The 24642-nt window shown below is 42.0% G+C and overlaps 2 protein-coding genes and 1 long non-coding RNA gene across 5 annotated transcripts; 1 reads left to right on the forward strand and 2 right to left on the reverse strand.

Moving 5' to 3' along the window:
* Positions 1 to 4: 4 nt before the first annotated feature.
* Positions 5 to 23980, reverse strand: LOC117994382 (cytoplasmic dynein 2 intermediate chain 2-like). The gene is made up of 9 exons (XM_034982303.2): positions 23745 to 23980; positions 22392 to 22519; positions 8944 to 9116; positions 7028 to 7113; positions 6259 to 6455; positions 4536 to 4735; positions 3751 to 3958; positions 1372 to 1553; positions 5 to 115 (listed from the first exon to the last, which is right to left on the reverse strand). Exons 1-9 carry the CDS (start codon positions 23956 to 23958, stop codon positions 16 to 18), a joined length of 1488 nt encoding a protein of 495 aa, XP_034838194.1. The 5' UTR covers positions 23959 to 23980; the 3' UTR covers positions 5 to 15.
* LOC138404180 (zinc finger protein 782-like) lies at positions 9574 to 20446 on the forward strand. Of its 3 annotated transcripts, none has more exons than XM_069507571.1 (4): positions 9574 to 9605; positions 15844 to 15982; positions 16793 to 17139; positions 19358 to 20446. In XM_069507571.1, exons 3-4 carry the CDS (start codon positions 16846 to 16848, stop codon positions 20114 to 20116), a joined length of 1053 nt encoding a protein of 350 aa, XP_069363672.1. In that variant the 5' UTR covers positions 9574 to 9605; positions 15844 to 15982; positions 16793 to 16845; the 3' UTR covers positions 20117 to 20446. The 3 variants fall into 3 exon arrangements, with proteins under 3 accessions (XP_069363672.1, XP_069363673.1, XP_069363671.1); XM_069507572.1 differs by lacking the exon at positions 9574 to 9605 and adding an exon at positions 9645 to 9663; XM_069507570.1 differs by lacking the exon at positions 9574 to 9605 and adding an exon at positions 15619 to 15695.
* On the reverse strand, positions 11797 to 12877 carry LOC138404234 (uncharacterized). Its single transcript, XR_011238249.1, has 2 exons — positions 12190 to 12877; positions 11797 to 12092 (listed from the first exon to the last, which is right to left on the reverse strand). It is a non-coding gene; the product is annotated as an uncharacterized lncRNA (long non-coding RNA).
* Positions 23981 to 24642: the final 662 nt, after the last annotated feature.

Consider the following 24642-nt stretch of genomic DNA (forward strand, 5'->3'; position numbering starts at 1 on the left):
AGTGCACCTACAGTTCTAAAAGTCTAGATCTAGCGCAGAGAGCTTGATGCGGTGCGACGGCAGCTCCCACACGCGCACCGTGCCGCACTCGTCACCTGCCGCAATGCGGCACGACCTGGAAAGAAAGAAAGAAACCTATATTGTTGCCTAAACACTCGCACTTTTACAATTCGCATCGGCAAAATTCGTTTTCTTCCACTTGCTCGTAATTGACTAACTTTACTGAAGAAAGGTTTTCACTACAGAGCCCTGCTATTGGCTCTTTACTTCTGGTTGTTTTGGGTTGGTTTTTTTAATTCACCGCGCTTTTCCAGTCTCTTCTTTCGTTAGCCAGACTAAATCAGTACCCATATTATAGATAGCTGACCCGGCGAACTTCGTTCCGCCTAACAGTCGATTCACATTTTTTTTTTTTTAATATCAATTCACTATCAGAAATTGTAAAATCCCCACGATTTAGGACTTCAGTACTTTGCAGCATCAGGATTGAGGATTTAGGATCCGAAGTTCAATGATGTAGCCTATGCTTGGTACCTAAAATAATTTTGCATCATCCGTAGTTCCTGAAACATTATAGTTTAGGAGTGCTGTACCCTACATCATCAGGGTTGAGGAGTTGAGACTTGAAGTCTGAGAATAAAGTCGTTGCTTGGTACCTACAATATGAATTCACTATGAACATTTCCTGAATCTTGATAACTCAGGCGGGCAGTAACCCTGCAGCATCAGGATTAAGGAGTTGAATCCAGAATTTTTTATGTGACCACCACGAAAACTTTTTTTGTTGATTTAAAAAAAAATTTTGCAAATCGGTCCAGAAACCTCGAAAAAATCGATGTAGAAAAAAGAACCACCTCCTTTTTGACAGTCGGTTAAAAACCGATGACCTTGAAATATTTACGGAACAATTTTTAAAGTATCCCCTTTCTAACAAAAAAAGAATGAATGAAATCGGACTACGCGTTAATGAATTACAACTCAGTATACATTTTAACTTTCATCCTCTCTCCTACGGGAACCATGCTGAATTTCGGGATAAAATGTATCCTATATTCTTCCTCATAGTATGACCTCAAATCGTACCAAGTTTCATTGGAATCCATTCAGTAGTTTCAGCGTGATGCGCGGCCGTGATACAGACAGACAGACAGACAGACAAAAATGAAAAAAATTACAGTTTTTGGTTCAGTGTCGATTATAGAGTGCCCTCGAAAAATCAAAATATCTTCAATGTACAGAATTTGACCTGTTACAGTTTTATTATAAGTATTGATTGATTGATGATTGTTCTATGCCGATCTGACTTTCGTAAGCGCTTGTAATGAGTCTAAATCGAAATAAATACAAATATTTCAACATTTTCCCTCTCACCCGCTGTGGCAGACCGCGACGCAGGTCACGATAGCACAGCCGCTGAGCCCCGCGACGGGCAGCGCGCGGCCCCCGCACACGTTGTACACCCGCAGGAGCTCCTCCGCGCTGTGCAGCCCCACCGCCACGCACGGCGGCCACAGCCAGCACATACACGACACGGGCGCGGCCAGGCACAACACCTGCAACACTCATGTCCTCCTCACCAACTTCCACAACCAATTTTAGACTTGCCTTTACACAAGTTTAAAAAATGTGTTAAAAGTGGCCCCGATTCTCTAGTCTCTCTCTAAACTAAATTTAGAGTATCTGCATCCTTTTCTTTTTACTAATGCTAAAAAAGGAACGGAACATGACTTTCACATTTAAAGACTCTAAATTTCAGTGCACAATAAAAATTTAAACAGTAGGTTCGCGAGTGTGTGCTAAAATCACGGGTTTTACCATCTAAAAATTAAATTTAGAAATGTCAAACTGCTTCTGTCCTTTTCATATTACAATAGTAAGAAGAGGGTGCGAATACTCTAAAATTAGGTTGTGCTTAGAATCGGTGCCAGTATGCTCCTAAAAAAAGCATAAAATACAGTCGCAGACTATGTAAACGATAAAAAAGCTTGGATTTGACTCGCTCCAGCAATGCACGGGGCTGCAATGGCTTGTATAGTACGGTATAATAACATTGTAAATTGAAAAATTAAAAACAGCAACCGCCGAGTTTCTTGCTGGTTCTTCTCGGTAGGAACGGCATTCCGAACCAGTGGTAAATTAAAACTACCTGACTATTCATAAGCACTTTTAAAAAGTTTACATGAATAAAAAAACATTCTACTCTATTCTATTCTATTCTAACTCACTCAGCCGCCGATGAAGAGACCTATACACTAAGCTAGATCGCTAGCGTCTAGCGCTAGATCTAGCGTTCCGGTTCGATGCCGTGAAGAAACCAAAGAGGTGTGGGTTTAATATAAAAAAAACCGGCCAAGTGCGAGTCAGGCTCGCGCGACGAGGGTTCCGTAATACAGTCGTATTTTGTAGACATTTTGCACGATAATTCAAAAACTATGATGCTTAAAAATAAATAAAAATCTGTTTTAGAATGTACAGGTGAAGACCTTTCATATGATACCCCACTTGATATAGTCACTCACTTCGAAAGTTGAAAATACTAATTATTAGTTCATGACCACAATTTAATTTTTTTGTGTGATCTAACCCTAAATTCACGGTTTTCAGATTTTTCCCCAAATGTCAGCTATAAGATCTACCTACCTGCCAAATTTCATGATTCTAGGTCCACGAGAAGTACCCTGTAGGTTTCTTGACAGACAGACGGACAGACACAGACAGACAGACAACAAAGTGATCCTATAAGGGTTCTGTTTTTCCTTTTGAGGTACGGAACCCTAAAAAGAAACCGGCCAAGTGCGAGTCAGACTCGCGCACTGAGGGTTCCGACTACAATCGTATAATTATCGACATATCACGATAAATCAAAAACTATTATGCCTAAAAATAAATAAAAATCTGTTTTAGATTGTGCAAACAGTGCAAATTGTGATTGTGGTAAACCATGGCCAAAATCATTCTCACTTTGAGAGGTGACCCATGCTCTGTAGTGAGCCGGCGATGGGTTGATCATGATGAAATGAGGTCAGGGTTCCATATCTAACCGGCTCGTGTTCTATCGCCTCTATAATGGGGAGTGCTCTGAAGAGTTGTTCGATCTCATTCCACCCTCCTTTTTCTACAACCGCACCGCACGCCACCGCAAAAAATTTCACCCTCACCGCCTGCCTTTTTTCCACGCACATGCAAATTGTAGAACCAACTCCCATCGGGCGGTGTTCCCATTAGATTACAACGTGGGGTTGTTCAAGGGGCGGACCAACAAGTTTCTGAAAGGCCGGCAACGCATTGGTGGTTCCTCTGGTACTGCAAATGTTCATGGGCGGCAATCACTTAACATCGGGTGGCCCGTCTGTTCGTTTATTTAACAAAATATACCTTCAACGGAGAAATAGAGTCACTCAGCGGGCGATGGAGAGAGCTATGCTTGAAGTTTCTCTACGTGATCAAATCAAAAATGAGGAGATCGGTAGGAGAACTACAGTAACCGACATAGCTCAACGGGTTGCAAGCTGAAGTGGCAATGGGCAGGGCACATAGTTCGTACAACCGATACACGTTGGGGTCCCAAGGTGCTGGAATGGTGACCTCGCACCTGAAGACCCCCCACTAGGTGGATAGACGACATCAGACGAGTCGCAGGGAGCCGCTGGAAAGCGGCGGTGCAAGACCGTGGCGTGTGGAAGTCCCTACAAGAGACCAGAGAGAGAGTCCAGTAGTGGATGTCTATTGGTTGATGATGATGATGATGACCTTCAACGGAGTCCCCTGGGCTATGTCATAGACCCTCAGCTCGGAGTCCATGGAGACGGACACGAAGACCCCTGGTCTCTGCGAGTTGAAGGCCACGTCCAGCACACAGGTGTCATGACCTTCCAGGACATCGTATACGGGGTCCAGCACTTCAGACAGACTGTGAGGGGGTCGGATCTTGCACAGGAGCAATTTGCCTGTTTTAGACCTGTTGACAAGATATACTATTGTTATCGCATTTTTGTATTTGCGCCTTTTGAAATGGAAGTGGCGTGATCTATTGCGACGAGGCAGCCATCTTGATTCGATTGTGATGGTTTATAAGGCCCCCCCCCCCGATAAAGGACGCCCTAAGCACGTCCTTAACGATACCGACGATCAAATCATGACCGACAATGCTCTATCGTAGGGCTACACAATACAACCTTATCACAGCATCTTCGCCGGCGAAGACGAGGTCCCCGATTTCTAACGTCACCCGGACGTGGACTCACGCCACGGCCTCGGGGGCGTACGGACTAACCAGTAGTCCAGCAACTCCACCCATCCCAACGTCATCCTAAGCCGTGGTCCGAGCCCCACAGGAGGCGCCCTTAGGAGGCCGTTGCCCCCCGGCCTTCAAATTATTTATTCGAGCCCTATAGGGCTCACCCCCAGGCGGAGCTTCGCGCTCGCCAACCCCCCCGGTGACGCTGTAGCGACCAGTAGGGCCTACGCAGCATAGTCAATCCGAAACAACACACAAAAAAGGTTTATAAGGTAGTCTCATAGTAGTAGTTACATACCCGACAACAAACACGTCGTCCGGCGTCTTCTCCGCCAGGGGGCGCAGCGGACAGCTCTTGATGAAGTCGAAGCAAGTGATGTCCGGCGGGGAGCCACGCGTGCCGTCGACGGCGTAGCTCACGATGCTCTCGAACACCTGCGAGCTGGCGTTGGCCTGCCACGCCACCAGCGACCCGTCAGCACCGGCCGAGATGAGGACCTGGGGAAAACGACGCATCAATAACGGCGCTTGTACGGGAGCCCTGTGATGTGAGCTTAAAGCCGGACATAGGTAGGCTTTTTGATTGCGTGTCCGGCCAAAATAAACGCTGTCCGGCTTTGTTAGGCTTTTTACATTTCGCAAACGAGCGTGGCCGAGCGCAGGCGAGTCTACTTGTCCGTCGCTCCCGCAGGCGGCAGTCCCACCCGACAACAAGATTTATGACAATCTAAATATATAAAAGGAAAAGGTGACAGACTGACTGACTGACTGACTGACTGACTGACTGATCTATCAACGCACAGCTCAAACTACTGGACGGATCGGGCTGAAATTTGGCATGCAGATAGCTTGACGTATTACGCTATTATGACGTAGGCATCCGCTAAGAAAGGATTTTTGAAAATTCAACTCCTAAGGGGGTGAAATAGGGTTTTGAAATTTTGTAGTCCACGCGGACGAAGTCGCGAGCATAAGCTAGTAATAAAAAAAGCTTGATTTTACATACAATTTTTTGTCGTACCTATTACTAGTTAATACTAAGACACAAAATCCTCAATAATGTAGGGTGTCCGGCCTTTCTACCCAAATGACCGGCCAAACTGGCTGGTCTGTCCGGCTATTAGGTTTGGCGACCTGGCAACCCTATGTGGGCTTGACCCACATGGAATTCACCCTCAAAATACGCATATACAAGGTTTTGCATGAAAACAAAATCGTAAAATATTGGCGGGGGACAACCCACCACCACCCATGGCCCCACCAACCTCTCGGTTATATGGGCTGAAACGCGGGAGGGCGCCCGTTTGTTACTTGCTCGGTGGCTCTTTCCCGGGGCGCCTTCTTAACTCCCTACAAATTCTTTCTATCCTTTCCTTGTCCGTTTGAGTCTTTATCCCCTTTCTGGGGCAGACGTGCACGAAAACGCAGATCCCCGCGTGCCCCGCGGTCCGGATCCTTCCTCAAGCACCCACTGGTCCACGATCACGGTCCGAGCTGTTCCGCCTCTTGTGCCAGTGGTGCGCGAACTCCCGCAGCTAGCCGAAGTTTCCAAGGCGGGGGACAGGGGAGAATGTTTTGTTGTGATTGGACCGAACGGGCGTACCTAGGCCGACTTTTATGCCAAGCTTGGCGATCGGGGGTTGATTATGAGAAAACGTCTTTGATTAGATTTAGACTAACGGTTGGTTAGTCCAACCATTTATATCTTGCAACTTGGAGGTCAACACTTCGTTAGCGCGATTCAGGCTTGATTGAAGATACCTGTGGTGCCATCTATATTACTAGGTGACGGCACAGTTTTGCATAAGTGCGAATAGTGTCAAAGTGAGAGTAGTGTCATCTAATGACGATTGGAAACGTAACAAAACAGACAGACAACGCCCGAAACTGGCTGATAGGGTTTACGGCTTAGTTGAGCGCGGGTGCGAGCTGCGGGACGAGGAGTAAGTGAAAATACTGTAAAATCATAAATGTGAGCGCAGCGAGCTTGAATTCTGTGATCAGGTAGTCAACCGTGTCACCTGGTCGGATGCCCCCCTGCGCTTGCTCTGGGAGCTGATCTGCATCGTCAGGAAGGCGTCGGCCAGCGGTGCGTCGGCCCACCGCAGCGCCGACACGCGCCGGGCGCCGTGGCAGCCGCCGGGCGACGCCAGCTGCGTCCCCTCGTCCAGAGCGCCATTCCTCAGGTTGCACAGCACCACTTCACCAGATGTCGTCCCTGTTCACACAAACGGAAAACTTCGGCAAGCTACGGGAGTTCGCGCACCACTGGCACAAGAGGCGGAACAGCTCGGACCGTGATCGTGGACCAGTGGGTGTTTGAGGAAGGATCCGGACCGCGGGGCACGCGGGGATCTGCGTTTTTCGTGTACGTCTGCTCCAGAAAGAGGAGAAAGTCTCAAAGGGACAAGGAAAGGATTTGTAGGGAGTCAAGAAGGCGCCCCGGGAAAGAGCCACCGAGCAAGTACCGAACGGGCGCCCTCCCGCGTTTCGGCCCATATAACTGCGAGGTTGGTGGGGACATGGGAGGTGGTGGGTTGTTCACACAAACGTTCTTATAAAATTATAAAAAGTCGTAATAGAATAGAATACTTAGAATCCATACTAATATTATAAATGCGAAAGTGTGTCTGTCTGTCTGTCTGTCTGTCTGCTAGCCTTTCACGGCCCATACGGTACGATCCAATAAGGGTTCCGTTTTTCCTTTTGAGGTACGGAACCCGGAACAAAGGTGTTAATCCTTGCACGATAGTACGGAACCCTCGACCGACATTTCAATGAGACTCTAACCGTATGCCAACAGCGCTGCAACAGAGGGGTGGTACTGCAACACCGTCACGCAGTTCTTCTCCGTTATATCTATCGTGTGCACGAACCTGTGCAGGGAAGAATATATTTTTTTTATTTTTTTAAAAAGAATATTAGCCATCATAAATGACTAATATTCCCCTTTCCTCTCCAACTAAGCGTCAAGCTTGTGAATAGAATAGAATAGAATGTTTTTTTATTCATGTAAACTTTTTACAAGTACTTATGAATAGTAAGGTGGTTTTAATTTACCACTGGTTCGGAATGCCGTTCCTACCGAGAAGAACCAGCAAGAAACTCGGCGGTTGCTCTTTTCAATTTTCAATTTACAATGTTATTATACCGTACTATACAAGCCATTGCAGCCCCGTGCATTGCTGGAGCGAGTCAAATCCAAGCTTTTTTATCGTTTACATAGTCTGCGACTGTATAATATGCTTTTTTTAGGAGCATACTAGTGTGTTAGGAGTAGGTGCGACAATAGTGCAACGGGCAGGGTTTGAACCGGCGACCTTTCGGTTTTTCAGTCCACTCCTTCACCCGTTGAGCTATTGAGGCTCTAATAAGTAATCTAAGTAGGTATACAAAAGAAAACGGTGACAGACTGACTGACTGACTGATCTATCTACGCACAGCTCAAACTACTGGACGGATCGGACTGAAATTCAGCATGCAGATAGCTATTATGACGTAGACATCCGCTAAGAAAGGATTTTTGAAAATTCAACCCCTAAGGTGGTAAAATATAGGTTCGAAATTTGTGTATTCCACGCGGACGAAGTCGCGGGCATAAGCTAGTTAAGTATACCAGAACGCTAGCAAAAACGAAAACAGGTGATAGTACTGATGATAACCATAGGTCGATTTCGTAAAACCTGCATCAATCATTATTACAATCTCAATTGTTGTGATTGTCTGAATTTGTGCGATTCTTGTTGCAACAATGCATTGTGGCCAATAGTGAGCGAGCGTCAACCAATCAGGTGATTGCGATCGTGACATTGTAACTGTCATTCTACCGCAATCGCGCCGCCGCTGATATGATACCACAAAAAAAGAACGCGTTTTTTTTTTTAAATTTATTAAAAAAATCCTACATTTTGTAAATGTTTACGATATATTGCAAATCAAATAAAACATCTGACTGACGCTAGAGGTCAACGACCGTTGCATAACTAGGCCACTCGGAGTCAATGCTGCGTCGTAGGTGGGGCATTGATCCGAGTTTTGCACGCTATACATTGCGGGATTGAAAAATAATAAATCACTAAAATGTTGTATAGAAGCAGGCGTTACTTTGCGGATACAGATTCGACCTGTTTCAGCGGATTACAGCAAATTAAGCTTTTGGTTCATTGTAAATCACTAAAAGTACGAAATGAGGCAAATGGTTATTTGGTATTGGATTGTGTTTAAGTAGTATAACACTAAGTTTTTGCTGCCGTTCTGATTACACCCTGTATTTTATCATCATCATCAACCGATAGAGGTTCACTGCTGGACATAGGTCTCTTGTAGGGACTTCCACACGCCACAGTCTTGCGCCGCCGATATCCAGCGCGGTATCTTAAAATTCAAACCCTATGTGAAATAGGGGTTTGAAATTTGTGTAATCCACGCGGACGAAGTCGCGAGCATAAGCTAGTAGTCTATAAATTTAGAATAGAATAGAATAGAATAGAAATACATTTATTGGTTGATCCAACACACGATAAACACAAATATTTACAAAAAATATTCCTTATAATCTAATTCAACAAATAGGTACCTAGTGCCTACAATGTGTCGTGCCAACGATAAAGGCCCGAACTCAGCTGAATGTTGTGGATATACGATGTAACCACAACGCTGGTTTTCTGTTCGAGCCCAAACGAGAATTAATTTTAAAAAAATAAAACCTGTCCTCGCTGCGCTTGTGCGTGTACACTCTGATGACGCCGGTGTGGTGACACCACGCGTCGTGCTGCGCCTGCCCCACCGACACCGCCACGGAGTTGCCACTGCTGCTCCACGTCACGCCCAGCACTGACGCCTGGTGGTCGCCCGAGCCGTCCGGCTTCACCTGGATCTCCTAAAAACAATCATCATCCAAACACCATCTATAGCTACAATAGCTTTAAACTCGGAATAAACTGAGTTTGTTGTGGGCTCTTCTCAGACCTGGGCGCGTTTGTAACCCTCTCGTAGCTTTAGTTTTAAGTTCGCGTAAAAATTATCACCACTATCTATATCATCATCTTACAAATGCAAACCGACTATCAAAATGCGTAATTTTTTTACCTATTTTGAATAAACGTTACTTTTGAATTTTTGACCTTTTAAATAAATTGTAGCTTTGAACCACATTGAAACATAGATTTTTTTTTTTTGTTCTTCTTCTGGCTTTACACAACCATAGATTATCTACTATGCATTGAACGATGAAGAAGAAGTTTTGTCTGTGGTGGTTATCGTGTATCACAGTATATTAGTCTGTGATCGTGATTCGTGATTGGAGTAAACATGGTCTGTGGGAGTAAATATGTGGTTCCTTGTTCGTGACACCGACCAGAAATAAAAGGTTCGTGAGGCCTTAAAGGACTGTTATCCAGGGCCATAAAAAAAAAATATCCTTGTTCGTGATTTGACGTGTCAACTGTCAATCTTTGCCTTTGGCATGTATAAAGGCCAAAAGGAAAGGGCGGGAAACTTCGTACTTGGCGGACGTGAAATTTTCGTGCTTTGTTTTTATTAATTTGTAAATTCAATTTGGAAAAGGATTGGTGTTGTTTTATAGTGTTAATATTGTAGATTTAGTGACATTTTCATAGTAGTTAGCTGTATATATAGGTAAGTTTTTAAATTTAGTATAGTTTACATTTCAAACTTATGGAGACTCGGCCTCCCGATCCCGGGGGGTCGGATCCCCTGGGATCGTTGAATATTACATCAAAAATGGACGTATTAATTGCGGCGGTCGAGTCGTCAATGGACACTGACGTGTCCGTTGTGTCCAATGCCGACCAACCGTTGAAAAGAAAAATATTTTCACGCATTTGTATGACCTGTAACAAAAGAAAAAGGAAAACAAAAGGTCGAGATGGAAAAGAAAGGTACAGTTGTGAATGCAAGTGTGAACCTGACAATAATAAAGTTCAGAATGCCCCTTACCCAAATCCACAAACTGAATCCTCAAATCCCACCGATAATAGTAATCAATCTTCACTGCCAAAGCGTGTGCCAATTGGTCGTGCTTATTATCAACAATCCGACAATGCCCCATACGTAATACATGTCCAAAAAGAAATTGAAAAAAGTGATAGCTCAACAACTCTACACCCAATAACTTTTGGTAGATTTTTAAAAAACAACAAGTTTAGTGGTGTTGTAAACGGAAGTGTAAAACGTGTGGGTAGAAATCGCATCAGTATGGCATTTTCTACCTACTTGGATGCGAACAATTTTTTAACAAACCCAATACTTGAACCCGCAAAATACAGGGCGTTTATACCCACATTTAATGTTACTCGAATGGGTGTGGTAAAAGGTGTCCCTAATGATTGGTCCGAAGAGGAAGTCTTACTTAACATGAGTGTTCCACTTGGCTGCGGACCAATCATTAAAATCAGGAGGATGAAAAGAAAAATTGTAGTGAATGATGTAAACCAATTCATTAACACGGGGACGGTAATAGTTACTTTCGATGGGCAAATACTGCCTACCCGGGTATATATGTGCTACACTGCTTTACCTGTAGAGTTATACATTTACCCCACTGTGCAATGCTACCAGTGTTGCCGTTTCGGACATGTCAAAAATCAGTGCCGGTCAGTGCCAAAGTGTTATAAATGTAGCCAAGGGCATTCTGGCGACACTTGTCAGGTAGAGGAAGAGTATTACCGGTGTTGCCTATGCAAAGGTTCCCATCAAGCCATAAATAAAAAATGCTTAGAGCATAACAGACAGAGAGCAATAAAAGAAACCATGAGCAAAAGTTGTATTTCGTATATGGAAGCAATTAAAATACATCCACCAGTTTCAAACATGTCATATGCCGAAGCTTTAGTTTCAACGCCTGTGCCATCCTATTCACCACAGGATATACATGGTCCCCAAAAATCTAAACTTCCATCTACTTCAAATTCAATGCCGAATTCGTATAAAAAAACAGTCTTTATAAAGCCAAGATCACCCTCAAAGCATAGCAAAGGCTATGACCGCTCTGCCCACTCAGAAATAATAAGAGATCCTGTTTTACCTAAACAAAAGTTTAATTTTAATAATTATAGTTCTGAAAATAACATGAACATGGCAGACATTATTAAAATATTAATTCAATTATTATCACAATCAAATATAGTTACACCGTCCCACGTTGCCACAGTAATTGAAGCCTTATATCAAATCTCTAATAATAATGGATCACAGAGCCAGAGTGATTCAGTGGAATTGCCTGAGCCTCAACAGTAGAAAACATGACTTAATATATCTTATTAATAAACATGATCCCTTTCTTATCTGTCTCCAAGAGACATGGTTGAGAAGGGAATTTTTGTTCAAAATGCCGGGGTATGTTTGTCTCAGAGAAGACAGACCTGATGGGTATGGTGGAGTGGCCATACTCATCAAAAATACTCTGACATTTACACCTATCACTCTACCTGTACATAGCGATAACTTATCTGTTATTGCAGTTATTGTAAATAGTATATGTTATGTATCTATATATTTCTCTCGTCCTAATAATGAAATATTTAATGAAATAAATGAAATTTTTAATTTTTTACCGAAACCATTTTTATGTTTAGGGGATTTTAACTCTCATCACGAATTATGGGGATGTTCCACATCAACCTTCTATGGAGAAAAGTTGTTAGATTTAATAAGCTCCCATAACTTGTGCATTCTTAATACTGGGTCTCCAACACGGTTGGCACGGACACCTAGTGCTCCAGATTTGTCCATTTGCACTCCTGATCTAGCTTCATCTCTCACCTGGTCAACCGCTGAATCTACTGGTGGTAGTGATCACTACCCTCTAATTATTACTTTCCCTTTTGAAAAACCTCTAAAACATGTAAGACAGCCACGTTTAAAACATAAACTGACAGATGCAAAATGGAGTTTGTATAGTGCAGCCGTTGAAAAGAAAATCAATAATTTACCTGAAATTAGTCATTTGAATATATTAGAATCCTCACAAGCTTTATCTGCAGCTTTAATTGAAGCTGCAGATGAAACTTTTCCAGTAAAAAGGGGTGAGTGCATGGAATTTATTCCATCTCCACCGTGGTGGGATGTAGAGTGCACTAATGCTGTTAAAGAAAGGAAAGAAGCAGAAAAACAATTTTGTCAAAATATGACCGATGAAAATTTTGATAATTACTTAAAAATTGCCAATACCACTAAGGAGCTACTTAGGGTAAAGAAATATGAAGGATGGCACAGGTTTTGTAAATCCTTGAATCCTAATGTTTCACCTTCAATTGTTTGGCAAAATATAAGAAGGTTTAGATCTGCATTTAAAGATTCACAACAGAATAAAATATCCCCAGCTCTAGCAGAGCAAATCATGGATCGTTTGGGTCCTCCTTATGTACCTGAATGTCCCATGGCCTTAACGCCCCTAATAGTATCTAATGATAATTATAATAATGTAGATTTGAATTCGCCATTTACACTTAACGAATTGAAAGGCGTACTGTCATCGACTAAGGATTCTGCACCAGGGGAAGACGGGATTCCTTATTCCTTCTTATCGAATCTTGACGACAATATCCTCAGGTACTACCTTTCTTTGATCAACAACGTTATGATGGTGGGTATCGTCCCCGAATCCTGGAGGTCCCAAACTTTGATCTTATTACAGAAACCGAATAAATCGAGTTCAGATCCAACATCGTATAGGCCAATAGCATTATCGTCGGTATTAGCTAAAACTGCTGAACACCTCATTAAAATCAGGCTGGAATGGTTTTTAGAACATAATACATTATTATCAAGAAACCAGTTTGGTTTTAGGAAAGGTAAATGTACCCTTGACAGCTTGAGCGTTCTTACCACAGACATAAGACTAAGTTTCTCTAAAAATGAGTCTTTGGTTGCTGCCTTCCTAGACATAAATGCCGCCTATGATAATGTTAATATCTCGATTTTAAAAAATAAATTGCTAGCCCTGAATATTCCTAATTTATTAATTAATTTTATTGTAAATATGTTGTACGAAAGATATATAAAGTATTCGTTAGATTCGTCTGAAAATGAAATTATATATAGAACTGTGTGGAAGGGTTTGCCACAAGGCTCTGTTTTGAGCCCTATATTATATAACATTTATACTTACGATTTGGACATTTCTATTAACAGATATGCAAATGTGCTTCAATATGCAGATGATTTGCTTTTATATGTTGCTGGGCCATCTTTGGATAATATTAGTGAATTGTTAACTTTAGCGTTAAATGCTTTAAAGTGTTGGTTATATAATAATGGGCTAGATTTGTCACCATCTAAAAGTTCTGTTGTAGTATTTTCTCGAAAGCGAAATCTCCCATCTCTTCATATTAATTACAATGGTATTCCGCTAGCAGTTAAAGATAAGGCAAAATTTTTAGGCGTAATATTAGATTCTAAACTTACTGGAGTTCCTCATTTTGAATATGTTTCATTAAGGTGTGAGCGAAATTTGAATATTCTAAGGTGCCTTACAGGAGTATGGTGGGGTGCACACCCTTTTACAATGAGATTGTTATATAATGCTTTAATAAGAAGTGTTTTAGACTATGGAACATTCTTATTACACCCTGGTAATACAACTGCAGCTAAAAAGCTGGATATGATCCAGTCGAAGGCTTTGAGGTTAGTTACAGGTGCGATGAAATCGGCTCCGACAAATTGTCTTCAGGTAGAATGTTGTGATCCGCCCTTATATATGAGAAGACAATTCCTCTGTGATAAATACTTTTTTCGTACATTACAGCTAAGTTCCCATCCGTTATTTTCAAAAGTACGACAACTTGCATATCAGGTTGATACCTGCAATTACTGGACCCATAAAGACTCTCCATGTCTTGTAAAAAGTCTTAGAAAATATGAAAGTTTGGGAGCTCCCACCCATCGAAGTATTACTCTTCCTCTATACCAGCATAACTACAAAAGCCTTATTGCTGTCCCGCAAATTAAATTCGATATAGGATTAAAATTAAAAGATAACCTTAATTCAAAACAGGAATTTACTAACATCGTCAATAATAAATGGCCCGACAGGCACTATGTGTTCACAGATGCTTCTAAGCATGAGGATAGGAGTTGTGTTGGGGTTGGGGTATATCATTCACAATATAAAGGTATACAACAAATTAAACTTCCACCTGAAACTTCCGTTTACACCGGTGAATGTTATGGTTTACTTAAAGCTTTAGAATATGTTTTAATTTTAAAGATACCGAAAACCATAATATTTTCTGATTCCCGCAGTGTTTTAGAAGCTATTAAAAGATTTCCATTCAAATCCCATAAACAGTCTCCAATTGTTTTTGGGATTAGAGATCTTTTATATAAATGTTCACAGAGAAATTGCGATGTTGTCCTAGCTTGGGTACCAAGCCATGTGGGCATTCTCGGAAATGAAAGAGCTGATCAATTGGCAAATGAGGCTATACGCATTGGAGATACTGTCCCATACACCAATTATTGTTCTGACCTGATAAATTTATCCAAAGTATATTTGTATGAAACCTGGGATGGGGTATGGAATAACGATAGTTCAGTAGGTAAACATTATAGAAAAATTCAGACGTCCATTCCGAGAAAACCATGGTTCAGTCGATTAGTTTTCTCCAAAACTGTCACCTCTGTTCTGTGTAGAATACGCTTGGGTCATGTTTGTACACCAGCCCATTTGTACAAGATGAAAATTGTTCCCGATCCTTACTGTTCCTGTGGGGAGTATGGGGACTTGAATCATATTTTCTTTGCATGCACTTTGTATGATCGGTCTGCCTTTCTTGCTCATCTCGAATCATTGCATATACCATTTCCTACATCTATAGTTTGTTTATTATATACTAATTCTTCAAATATTTATAAAGTTCTAGCTTTGTTCCTAGAAAAAAATGATATCAAGTTATAGTATATATGTGGGTATTTTATTTTTTATTTTTTTATTTTTGTTTATTTGAAAGTAATCAACAGCGTAAATACATAATTATTATTTAAATTTAAATCTAGGTATAACAGAAGGCCAAAAGAGATTACTTAAAATTATAATTAAACTATTTTAACAGAATAGAGTTAGAATAAATGTAGGTATATACAATAATAAAATAAAATTACAACAGTGTGTGTATGATTGTATGTGTGTGTGTATGCGTGTGTGAGTGTGTGCTTATGAGTATGTGTGAGCGTTATTATTATTAGATTAGTGAAAACCTTATCCTTTTCCTTTCAAATTCCAAATCCCGATTTTTCAATTTTATCCATAGTTTCCCTAACTTTAATAAATAACAAACCTGACATTGGCTAATCTGTGTAAAGCCAAACAAAAAAAAAAAAAAAAAAATCTTTGCCTTTTGTCCTTTTATGTCGGTGGTGCCAAACATGTGCCAAATGCCAATTGATGCCAATTCGTTCGTGGGTTACACAGAGTACTTGTGTATTACTTTACTCTATGGTACTTTTTACATATGTGGGTTATCGGGGTCGGGGTTTATTTAATAAGTATAATCAAAAAGTATTAATTATATTATAATATTAGTGTTCTAATTTTATCACATACCAGTTATTAAATCTACTATTACCTAAATAAAATGTATTCGCAGCGAATAACCCAAGATTCATGGAATAGCCTAATAATATCAAGGGGTATTGAAGCAGCCTAACAAATTCAACGTTTTCATACAATGATCTGGATGCAGCGTTTGCTATGCATAATTCTTAGTTAAAGGAGACTATAAAAAGGTACATCCATACTATACATACTAATATTATAAAATCGAAAGTGTGTCTGTCTGCTAGCCTTTCACGGCCCATCCGTCCAACCGATTTTGACGAAATTTGGTACAGCGATAGCTTGCATCCCGGGGAAGGACATAGGCTACATTTTATCCACAAAGTCAAAGTTTTCCCACGGGATTTTTACAAACCTAAATCCACGCGGACAAAGTCGTGGCATCATCTAGTCTAATATTACATATCCATACTAATATTATAAATGCGAAAGTGTGTCTGTCTGTCCGTCTGCTAGGCTTTCACGGCCCACCCATTCAACCGATTTTGACGAAATTTGGTACAGTGATAGATTGCATCCCGGGGAAGGACATATGCTACTTTTTATCCCGGAAAATCAAAGACTTCCCACGGGATTTTTTAAACATAAATCCACGCGTACGAAGTCGCGGGCATCAGCTAGTTACATATAAAGCAATTAGATCTAAAAGAAATCAACAAAAGTAGGCATTCCGAGTCATAGCCTAGTGGTTAGGACGTCCAACTTCTAATCGGAGGTTGGGGTTCAATCCCGGGCACGCACCTCTAACTTTTCCGAGTTATGTGTGTTTTAAGTAATTAAATATCACTTGCTTTAATTGTGAAGGAAAACATCGTGAGGAAACCTGCATGCCTGAGAGTTCTCCATAATGTTCTCAAACGTGCGTGAAGTCTACCAATCACGCTGGCCAAACCCCTTCTCACTCTGAGAGGAGGCCCGTGCTCTGTAGTGGCGGCGATGGGTATATCATGATGATGATGACGTATTTATTTAAATTACAGAAACACAACAGAGCTACAACTAGTAATTAGGATAAGTTGAACAAAACACTAAGATGGAAGACGCCAAGGACTCCAACGATGCTGACTACCTCGTAGTGCTCATAGAACCTAAGGAGGAAGTGTTGGATGACCTACAGATATACAGTGAGGCTGATGGGTACGAGCACAATGCTGTACCCAAAGAAGAGGTACCCAGCACTAGTGTACCCTCGGACACTGGAGGGGTACACCAACAGACTGTCAACGTAAAGCCAATTCAAACCAAAGCTATGTTAAGCAAAGAAATTGTTGCTTTACAGAAAGATGTCAAGTTAAAAGATACAGAAACAACTGTTTGTGACGCAGAGGTATGTATAGTCTCTTTTCTACGTCATCATCATCATGACCATCAAAAAGAGTTATTAATTACCTATTTTGAATAAATCATTTGACTTTGACTTTGACTTTGATAATCAACCCATCGCCGGCTCACTACAAAGCATGGGTCTCCTCTCAGAGTGAGAAGGGTTTTGGCCATAGTCTACCACGCTGGCCATGTGCAGATTGGTAGACTTCACACACGTTTGAGAACATTATGGAGAAATCTCAGGCATGCAGGTTTCCTCGCGATGTTGATGTTTTCCTTCACCGTTAAAGCAAGTGATATTTAATTAGTTAAAACACACATTACGATAAGTTAGAGGTGCGTGTCCGGGACGTAGGCATCCGCTAAGAAAGGATTTTTGAAAATTCAACCTCTAAAGGGGTGAAATAGGGGTTTGAAATTTGTGTAGTACACGCGGACGAAGTCGCGGGCATAAGCTAGTCTCTACATAGTATAAAATCGCTTCCCGCTGTCTGTATTGTATGTATGAACGCATAGATCTTTTAAACTACGCAACGAATTTTAATGCGTTTATTTACCGCCGAGTTTCTTGCTGGTTCTTCTCGGTAGGAAAGGCATTCCGAACCAGTGGTAGATGCATCCGACTATAATAAGTACTTGTAAAAGTTTATTCGAATAAAAAAGATTTTTATTATTTTAATGCGGTTTTTAACAATGGATAGAGTGATTCAAGAGGAAGGTTTATAGCTATAGTTTAATTCTCAAAAAATTAGAGATCCCTAGAGAAATTGAAATAATGTGAATTAGGTCGGTAAAAAAATCTCTCATTTGAGTGTTTCCGAGGCAATGACACCTCAATGGCACCACATTAGTATCTACATTGGCCCCATGGGAAGCTGGGGCGGGTCGCTAGTATAAAATAAAGTCGCTTCCCGCTGTCTGTATGTATGTATGTATGAACGCGTAGATCTTTTAAACTACGCAACGGATTTTAATGTGGTTTTCACCAATAGATAGAGTGATTCAAGAGGAAAGTTTATTATTATTATTATTATTATTAAGCCTTTATTTTCCTTATCAATTAATATTATTTACAGAGTTTCTGAATCTATTCTAATACCTAATCTAATTCAATTTGTTAGTATGTTAATCAGTGATATTATGTTGATGTGTGTGTGTGTGTGTGGGTGTGTGAGCGTGTGTGTTTATAGCTATAGTTTAATATTGGTTTGTGTTAATTTGTTGAAATATGACGATATTTGAACAAAATGTCGGAAGAAATCAAGCTTCCATCGAAAATTAACATATAAAACGCGCAACAAAATGAGACAGAGGCGGCGGCGGTGGTCACATTTATAATATTAGTATGGAAATGACACTACATAAGTATCTACATTGCCACCCATGCGAAGCCGGGGCGGGTCGCTAGTCCATACTAAATTTAAGAGCCTCAATAGCTCAACGGGTAAAGGAGTGGACTGAAAACCGAAAAAGGTCCACGGTTCAAACCCCGCCCGTTGCACTATTGTCGTACCTACTACTAGCACAAGCTTGACGCTTAGTTGGAGAGGAAAGGGGAATATTAGTCATTTAACATGGCTAATATTCTTTAAAAAAAAATGATTCCTCACGTGCCAGTTACGTTAAAATAGAAATTATTATTATTTTGAATAGACTATCAGAAGTGCTTGGAGTTTTCCAAATGTTTGTCTGATCTATTGTTGAACTGGTTAACAGAACTTGACATAACCACATCCTTAGGCAATTTATTCCATATGTGAACAACTCCGTTGGTCAGAAAGTGTTTTAATGGATTTGACGATGGCAATGCTGTATCCGCTCTTTGAATAACTCCATGTTGTAATCTAGTGGGAACACTGCCGATGGGAGTTGGTTCCACAGTTTGCACGTGCGTGGAAAGACGGATCTGGCACAGCGGACGGTCGAAGTGCACCAGACACCCAGGTGGTGAGGGTGAACTAGCTGATGCCCGCGACTTCGTCCGCGTGGAATTATGTTTTTTAAAAATCCCGTGGGAACTCTTTGATTTTCCGGGATGAAAAGTAGCCTATGTCACTCTCACGGTCTTTATCTACCATGCAAAAAATCACGTCAATCCGTTGCACCGTTGCGATGTGATTGAAGGACAAACCAACAAACAAACACACTTTCGCATTTATAATAAGGGTACAGACTACAGATCAGACCCGCTGACAAGTGATGGTGGATTTTGTTTTCAGAGCGAGCCTTCTCAAGCTGAAGCAAGTTTGTCAGTTGAACGTCAAACCGTTACTTCACTGGACTCTACAAGTAAACCCTTTATATGTCATCACTGTGACTATCAATGTTCCAAAAAATGTGTTCTCAAAAACCACATTGAAGGACACTTGGGTAAAAAAACTTTTCAGTGTGACCAGTGTGAGTATGTGGGTCTATCGACTAGGGCTCTAAAAGTTCATGTAAGGATTCACGCAGGAGACAAACCGTACAGTTGTGCCTTCTGTGACTACAAAAGTGTACAATTCAAGTATCTAAAACAACATATGCGGATACACACTGGAGAAAAACCTTACTCCTGTCAGTATTGTGACTATAAAGGTTCACAACCAAACTCTCTCAAGTACCACATGACAAAACACACGGGAGAAAAAGGTTATTCATGCCAGTATTGCGACTATAAATGTACAAGTAAATCTATTCTCAAAAATCACATAAGGACTCATACTGGAGAAAAACCTTACTCGTGTCAGTATTGTGACTATAGATGTGGACAACCACGCACTCTCAAGGATCACGTGACAACACACACGGGAGAAAAACCTTATTCATGTCAGTATTGTGACTATAGTAGCTCACAACCATATGGCCTCAAGCTACACATGAGAACACACACGGGAGAAAAACCTTATTCATGTCAGTATTGTGACTTTAGATGCTCACAACCATCTGGTATCCCGCGACACGAGAAAACACACGGGAGAAAAACCTTACTTATGTAAGCATTGGGACTATAGACGTTCACGATCAAACACTCTCAAGTATCACATGAGAACACACACGGGAGAAAAACCTTACTTGTCTGAGTCATGTGATTTTAGAAGTGCAAGTGGATATGTTCTAAAACGATACATGAAAGCAGACAATGGCAAGGAAAAACGTCAAGTGCTCTAAAACAACGTCAAGTGCTCTAAAACAACGTCAAGGGCTCTAAAACAAGGTCAAGTGCTCGAAAACAATTTTAAGTGCTTCAAAACAATGTCGAGTACTCTAAAACAACGTCAAGTGCTCTAAAACAATTTTAAGTGCTTTGAAACAATGTCAAGTGCTCTAAAACAGTTTTAAGTGCTTTGAAAGTGCTCTAAAACAATTTTAAGTGCTTCAAAACAATGTCAAGTGCTCTAAAACAACGTCAAGTGCTCTTAATTCTAAAACAACGTCAACAGCTTATATCTGTCATCATTATGAGTTTAGATATTCATATAAAGTGCAACAGCATTTGTTCTACGATGCCACATAAGGATGTGCTGGACAGAAACCTTCAGTGCGACAAGGCTCTCTTGGCACTTGAATGACATTGACAGGGGGGCGCTGTTGGAGAACAAATGCTTAGAATATTCAAACAAGAACAAAGGGGACACTTGACGGCAACGATAGTTTCGATTTTCGCCACGCGCCAAGATAGCCTTGTAGCACTGTATGTAGTATGTATTGTGACTAATACTCCGACTGCAAGTTACTATAACTGTAATAGAATTTATGACATGCAACTCTGTAAATGCAAGCGAACAGTAACTAATTTTGTAATCAATTCAAACTGACTGACTGATACTGATACTGTTAAATGCATTAAACTTACAATTTTAAAATTTACAAGAGTTTTTTTTTTATAACTTCACATATTACACACATATTATGTTTTTTTTTAGTTAATAGATTTAAGCAATTGTAAATTTGACTATTTCGTTTGTTAATTTAACGTTGTATTTTAAAATTTTATTCCTACCATGACACAGTGGGTGTACAGGTAAATACGAATTCCCCGTACACCCACTTGTGGGAGAAGCCGGTGGGTGCAAGATGCTCCTCGAAAGTTAAGGTCCGAACTCACTTAACATACTTATTTATCTTATTGGGCAGGGCATATAGTTCGAAATATCGATAGACGTTGTGGTCCCAAGGTGCTGGAATGGCGACCTCGCCCAGGAAAACGCAGCGTTGGAAGACCTTCCACTAGGTGGACAGACCCTACAAGAGACCTATGTCCAGCTGTGGACGTTTATCGTTTGATGACTATAGGTAAGCTGTGATAGCCTAGTGGATAGAACGTCCGCCTTCTAATGGCAGGTCGGGGGTTCGATCCCGGGCACGCACCTCTAACTTTTCGGAACTTTGTGCGTTTTGAGTACTTAAATATCACTTGCTTTAACGGTGAAGTAAAAAATCGTGAGGAAACTTGCATACCTGAGAGTTTTCCATAATGTTCTCAAAGGTGTGTGAAGTCTACCAATCTGCACATGGCCAGCTTGGTGGACTATGGCCAAAACCCTTATCTCTGAGAGGAGTCCTGTTCTCTGTAGTGGGTTGATCATGATGTTTTTTTAGAGATAGCGAGCAAACGAGTAGGCGGGTCACCTGATGTTAAGTGACGACGTTTTGACGACCTCCCTGGCGCAGTGGTGAGCGCTGTAGTCTTAATAGTGGGAGGTCCCGGGTTCGATTCCTGGCAGGGGTTTGGAATTTTATAATTTCTAAATTTCTGGTCTGGTCTGGTGGGAGGCTTCGGCCGTGGCTAGTTACCACCCCACCGGCAAAGCCGTGCCGCCAAGCGATTTAGCGTTCCGGTATAATGCCGTGTAGAAACCAAAGGGGTATGGGTTTAATAAAAACTGCTATACCCCTTCCAGGTTAGCCCGCTATCATCTTAGACTGCATCATCACTTACCAACAGGTGAGATTGCAGTCAAGGGCTGACTTGTATTTGAATTAAAAAAAAAAAAAAAAAAAGTGAGTACCGCCCATGAACATTTGCAGCACCAGAGGAACGCGCCGATGCGTTGCCGGCCTTTCAGGAATTTGTAGGTCCGCCCCTTGAACAACCCCATGTTGTAATCTAAAGGGAACACCGCCGTAGGGAGTTGGTTCCGCAGTTTGCATGTGCGTGGAAAAAAGGATCTGGCACAACGGGCGGTCGAAGTGCTCCAGAAACCCAGGTGGTGATGGTGGAATTGATTGCGGTGATGATGATAAGTTAGCTCAGCTGAACAAAAAGCCAACCTGCAACAGTTTAGCTGTAAGAACTTCTTCCTCGTCGGAGTCTGAGGAGTTGTCCAGCAGCTCCCGGTCGTTGTGCTGGAGCTGCTGCATCACGCCTGGAACCACTCTGCGCAGGAACTCGTTCAGACCTGGAATTAAGGTCATACATCTTCAAAATATTATTTCTATCATTTTGTATGGCGCATATCGCACTAGAGCGGTGCTGCACAGCGCTTCACCGTGCGTCGCGGCTGGAGAGAATATTGTGAAGCGCAGCGCAGCGACGCGGTGTGCGACATACCCAGCGGCGCGGCGCGTATCTTCAGTATGCGTACGGCGCTCGGATAAGATACACGCGCATCGTGTCAAGTATTTAATGTACCGGCATGATAGACCTCAAAATATATAACGTAGTTTTAATTTTTGGCACATGACGTGTTCCTTATGCTCTTAGAAGTATATCCTCAAAAGTTCCAACCCCATGAATGTGGGCTTCCCCTCTTCATTGTCGCTCATCTTGCGACGTTGTTCTCTTACGTACAGGTATAAGACCCGTAAATTGTATTTATTAACAGACTCCACGTTGCTACGGCGCCGCTGCGACATAACAACGTTGCGGCGCCGCACCGCTCGTGTGCCCGCTGATACGGTGAAATCTTTGCGGTGCGGCGCCGCAACGCATCGTGTGCCCCCAGTCTTACTGCAGTTGTAGTGCGAGTGGACCAGAGAATTCATTACCGACTTGGAAAAATGGCACACGAGGAAGCATGGGGAAGTAGACCGCTGGCTGACACAAGCACTCAGCGGCCACGGGGTGTTCAACACCTACCTAGTCTTCGCAATAGGGAAAGCGCCTACTGAAAATTGCTACTTTTGCGGAGAGGAAGACACCCCGAGACAGGCGATTTTTGAGTGTCCCGCGTGCGCGGATCTTAGAGATGCAGCACAGGGAGCAAGTGACAGTGTCAACGCCCAAAATCTGGTAGCCCGTATGGTGTCAAGCGAGAATGAGTGGCACAGATACGGTCAGATGCTGAGAGCCATAATGATGAGAAGGGAAGATAGAGAAAAACAAGAAAAAAAGGAGAGAGAGCAACCAGAGGGTCAGCACGAAGTAATGTTACACGGTTCCGTGCTGATCTCGCAGAGGGGGAGGTCTTTTTAGTCCGTGCGAGTCGGACACACCCTGTCGATAGACAGAAGTCCATTAGGGATTTTTCCTCCTCCTAGACAAAAAAAAGAAGAAAAAAAGTTGTAGTGCGATAGGTACCGACGCGCGGCCTAAAGTGACGCGCCCTGCAGCGCACCTCAGGTGCGTTGGCACCTTTGCACCCGTATTTTTAGATCGAGGATTCAAAAACCAACGGTACGTACCTGGTGGCGGGTATTCCTTCAGCACATCTTCGCCAACGCTCAGGTCATCAGGATGCACCATACAGCCTATATCCTTCGACGTACTAGTTTGGGACCCCGCCCCGCTTGCACTGAACTCCGTAGTTTGGGAACAACTGTTAACACTCTGCCTAGAGTCTTGGGTCACGCAGTCAAACCCTACCGCCTCACTGTCAAATCCGGTCAGGTTTGACATTTTAGCTTAATTTTACAGCTTTTCTAAGGTCACTTTAGATATTACAACTATTTTTATTTTTCTTTTTTCGTTCGCAAACGAATCTTTTGTTTTATTTGTTTATTTGTTAAGTATTAGTTGTCATGGTGACAGATTTTTGAATGAAATTCTCTCTGGTTTTTTGTTACTTATTTTCTTTTTTTTTCCGATATAAGTTAATCCTAGACAACGATCTCACCTGGTGGTAAGTGATGATGCAGTAGCTATAAGCAGGCTAACGGCTAAAGTAACGTATTTTCACGGATTCGAGTCGGATGAGTGCGTAACCGTCGTTAGGGATGACTTAGGCCAGCACGTGGCGGGCGCGGGCCGTGCCACGTACAGCGCCCGGACGAGGTACGAACTGTGTCTGTCTGTCTGTCTGCTAGCTTTTTACGGCCCATCCGTTCAACCGATTTTGATGAAATTTGGCACAGAGATAGTTTGCATCCCGGTGAAGGGCATAGGCTACTTTTTATACCAGAAAAGAGTTCCCACGGTATTTTAAAAACCTAAAAATTACATCCCGCATCCCGAAACTTCAGTCTAGTGCTGACGTCACTAAAATGGCGGCCACGCGCATGAGCAATTTGTGGGACTTATACCATTTACGATTCTTTACGATCGATTATTGCCAGAAGTTAATACCTGGGACTGACAGCTTAA

Source organism: Maniola hyperantus, chromosome 26, assembly GCF_902806685.2.
Source record: "Maniola hyperantus chromosome 26, iAphHyp1.2, whole genome shotgun sequence".
NCBI classification, from domain to species: Eukaryota; Metazoa; Arthropoda; class Insecta; order Lepidoptera; family Nymphalidae; genus Maniola; species Maniola hyperantus.

Excerpts from the sequence above, each read along its gene's own strand:
- LOC138404180 (XM_069507571.1), top strand. The coding sequence starts at position 16,846 with ATGGAAGACGCCAAGGACTCCAACGATGCTGACTACCTCGTAGTGCTC. Across the intron at positions 17,140-19,357 it reads CAACTGTTTGTGACGCAGAG|AGCGAGCCTTCTCAAGCTGA; the intron begins GTATGTATAGTC and ends TTTTGTTTTCAG.
- LOC117994382 (XM_034982303.2), bottom strand. The coding sequence starts at position 23,958 with ATGTCAAACCTGACCGGATTTGACAGTGAGGCGGTAGGGTTTGACTGC. Across the intron at positions 9,117-22,391 it reads TTACAGCTAAACTGTTGCAG|GAGATCCAGGTGAAGCCGGA; the intron begins GTTGGCTTTTTG and ends GATTGTTTTTAG. Across the intron at positions 3,959-4,535 it reads GACGACGTGTTTGTTGTCGG|GTCTAAAACAGGCAAATTGC; the intron begins GTATGTAACTAC and ends TCTTGTCAACAG.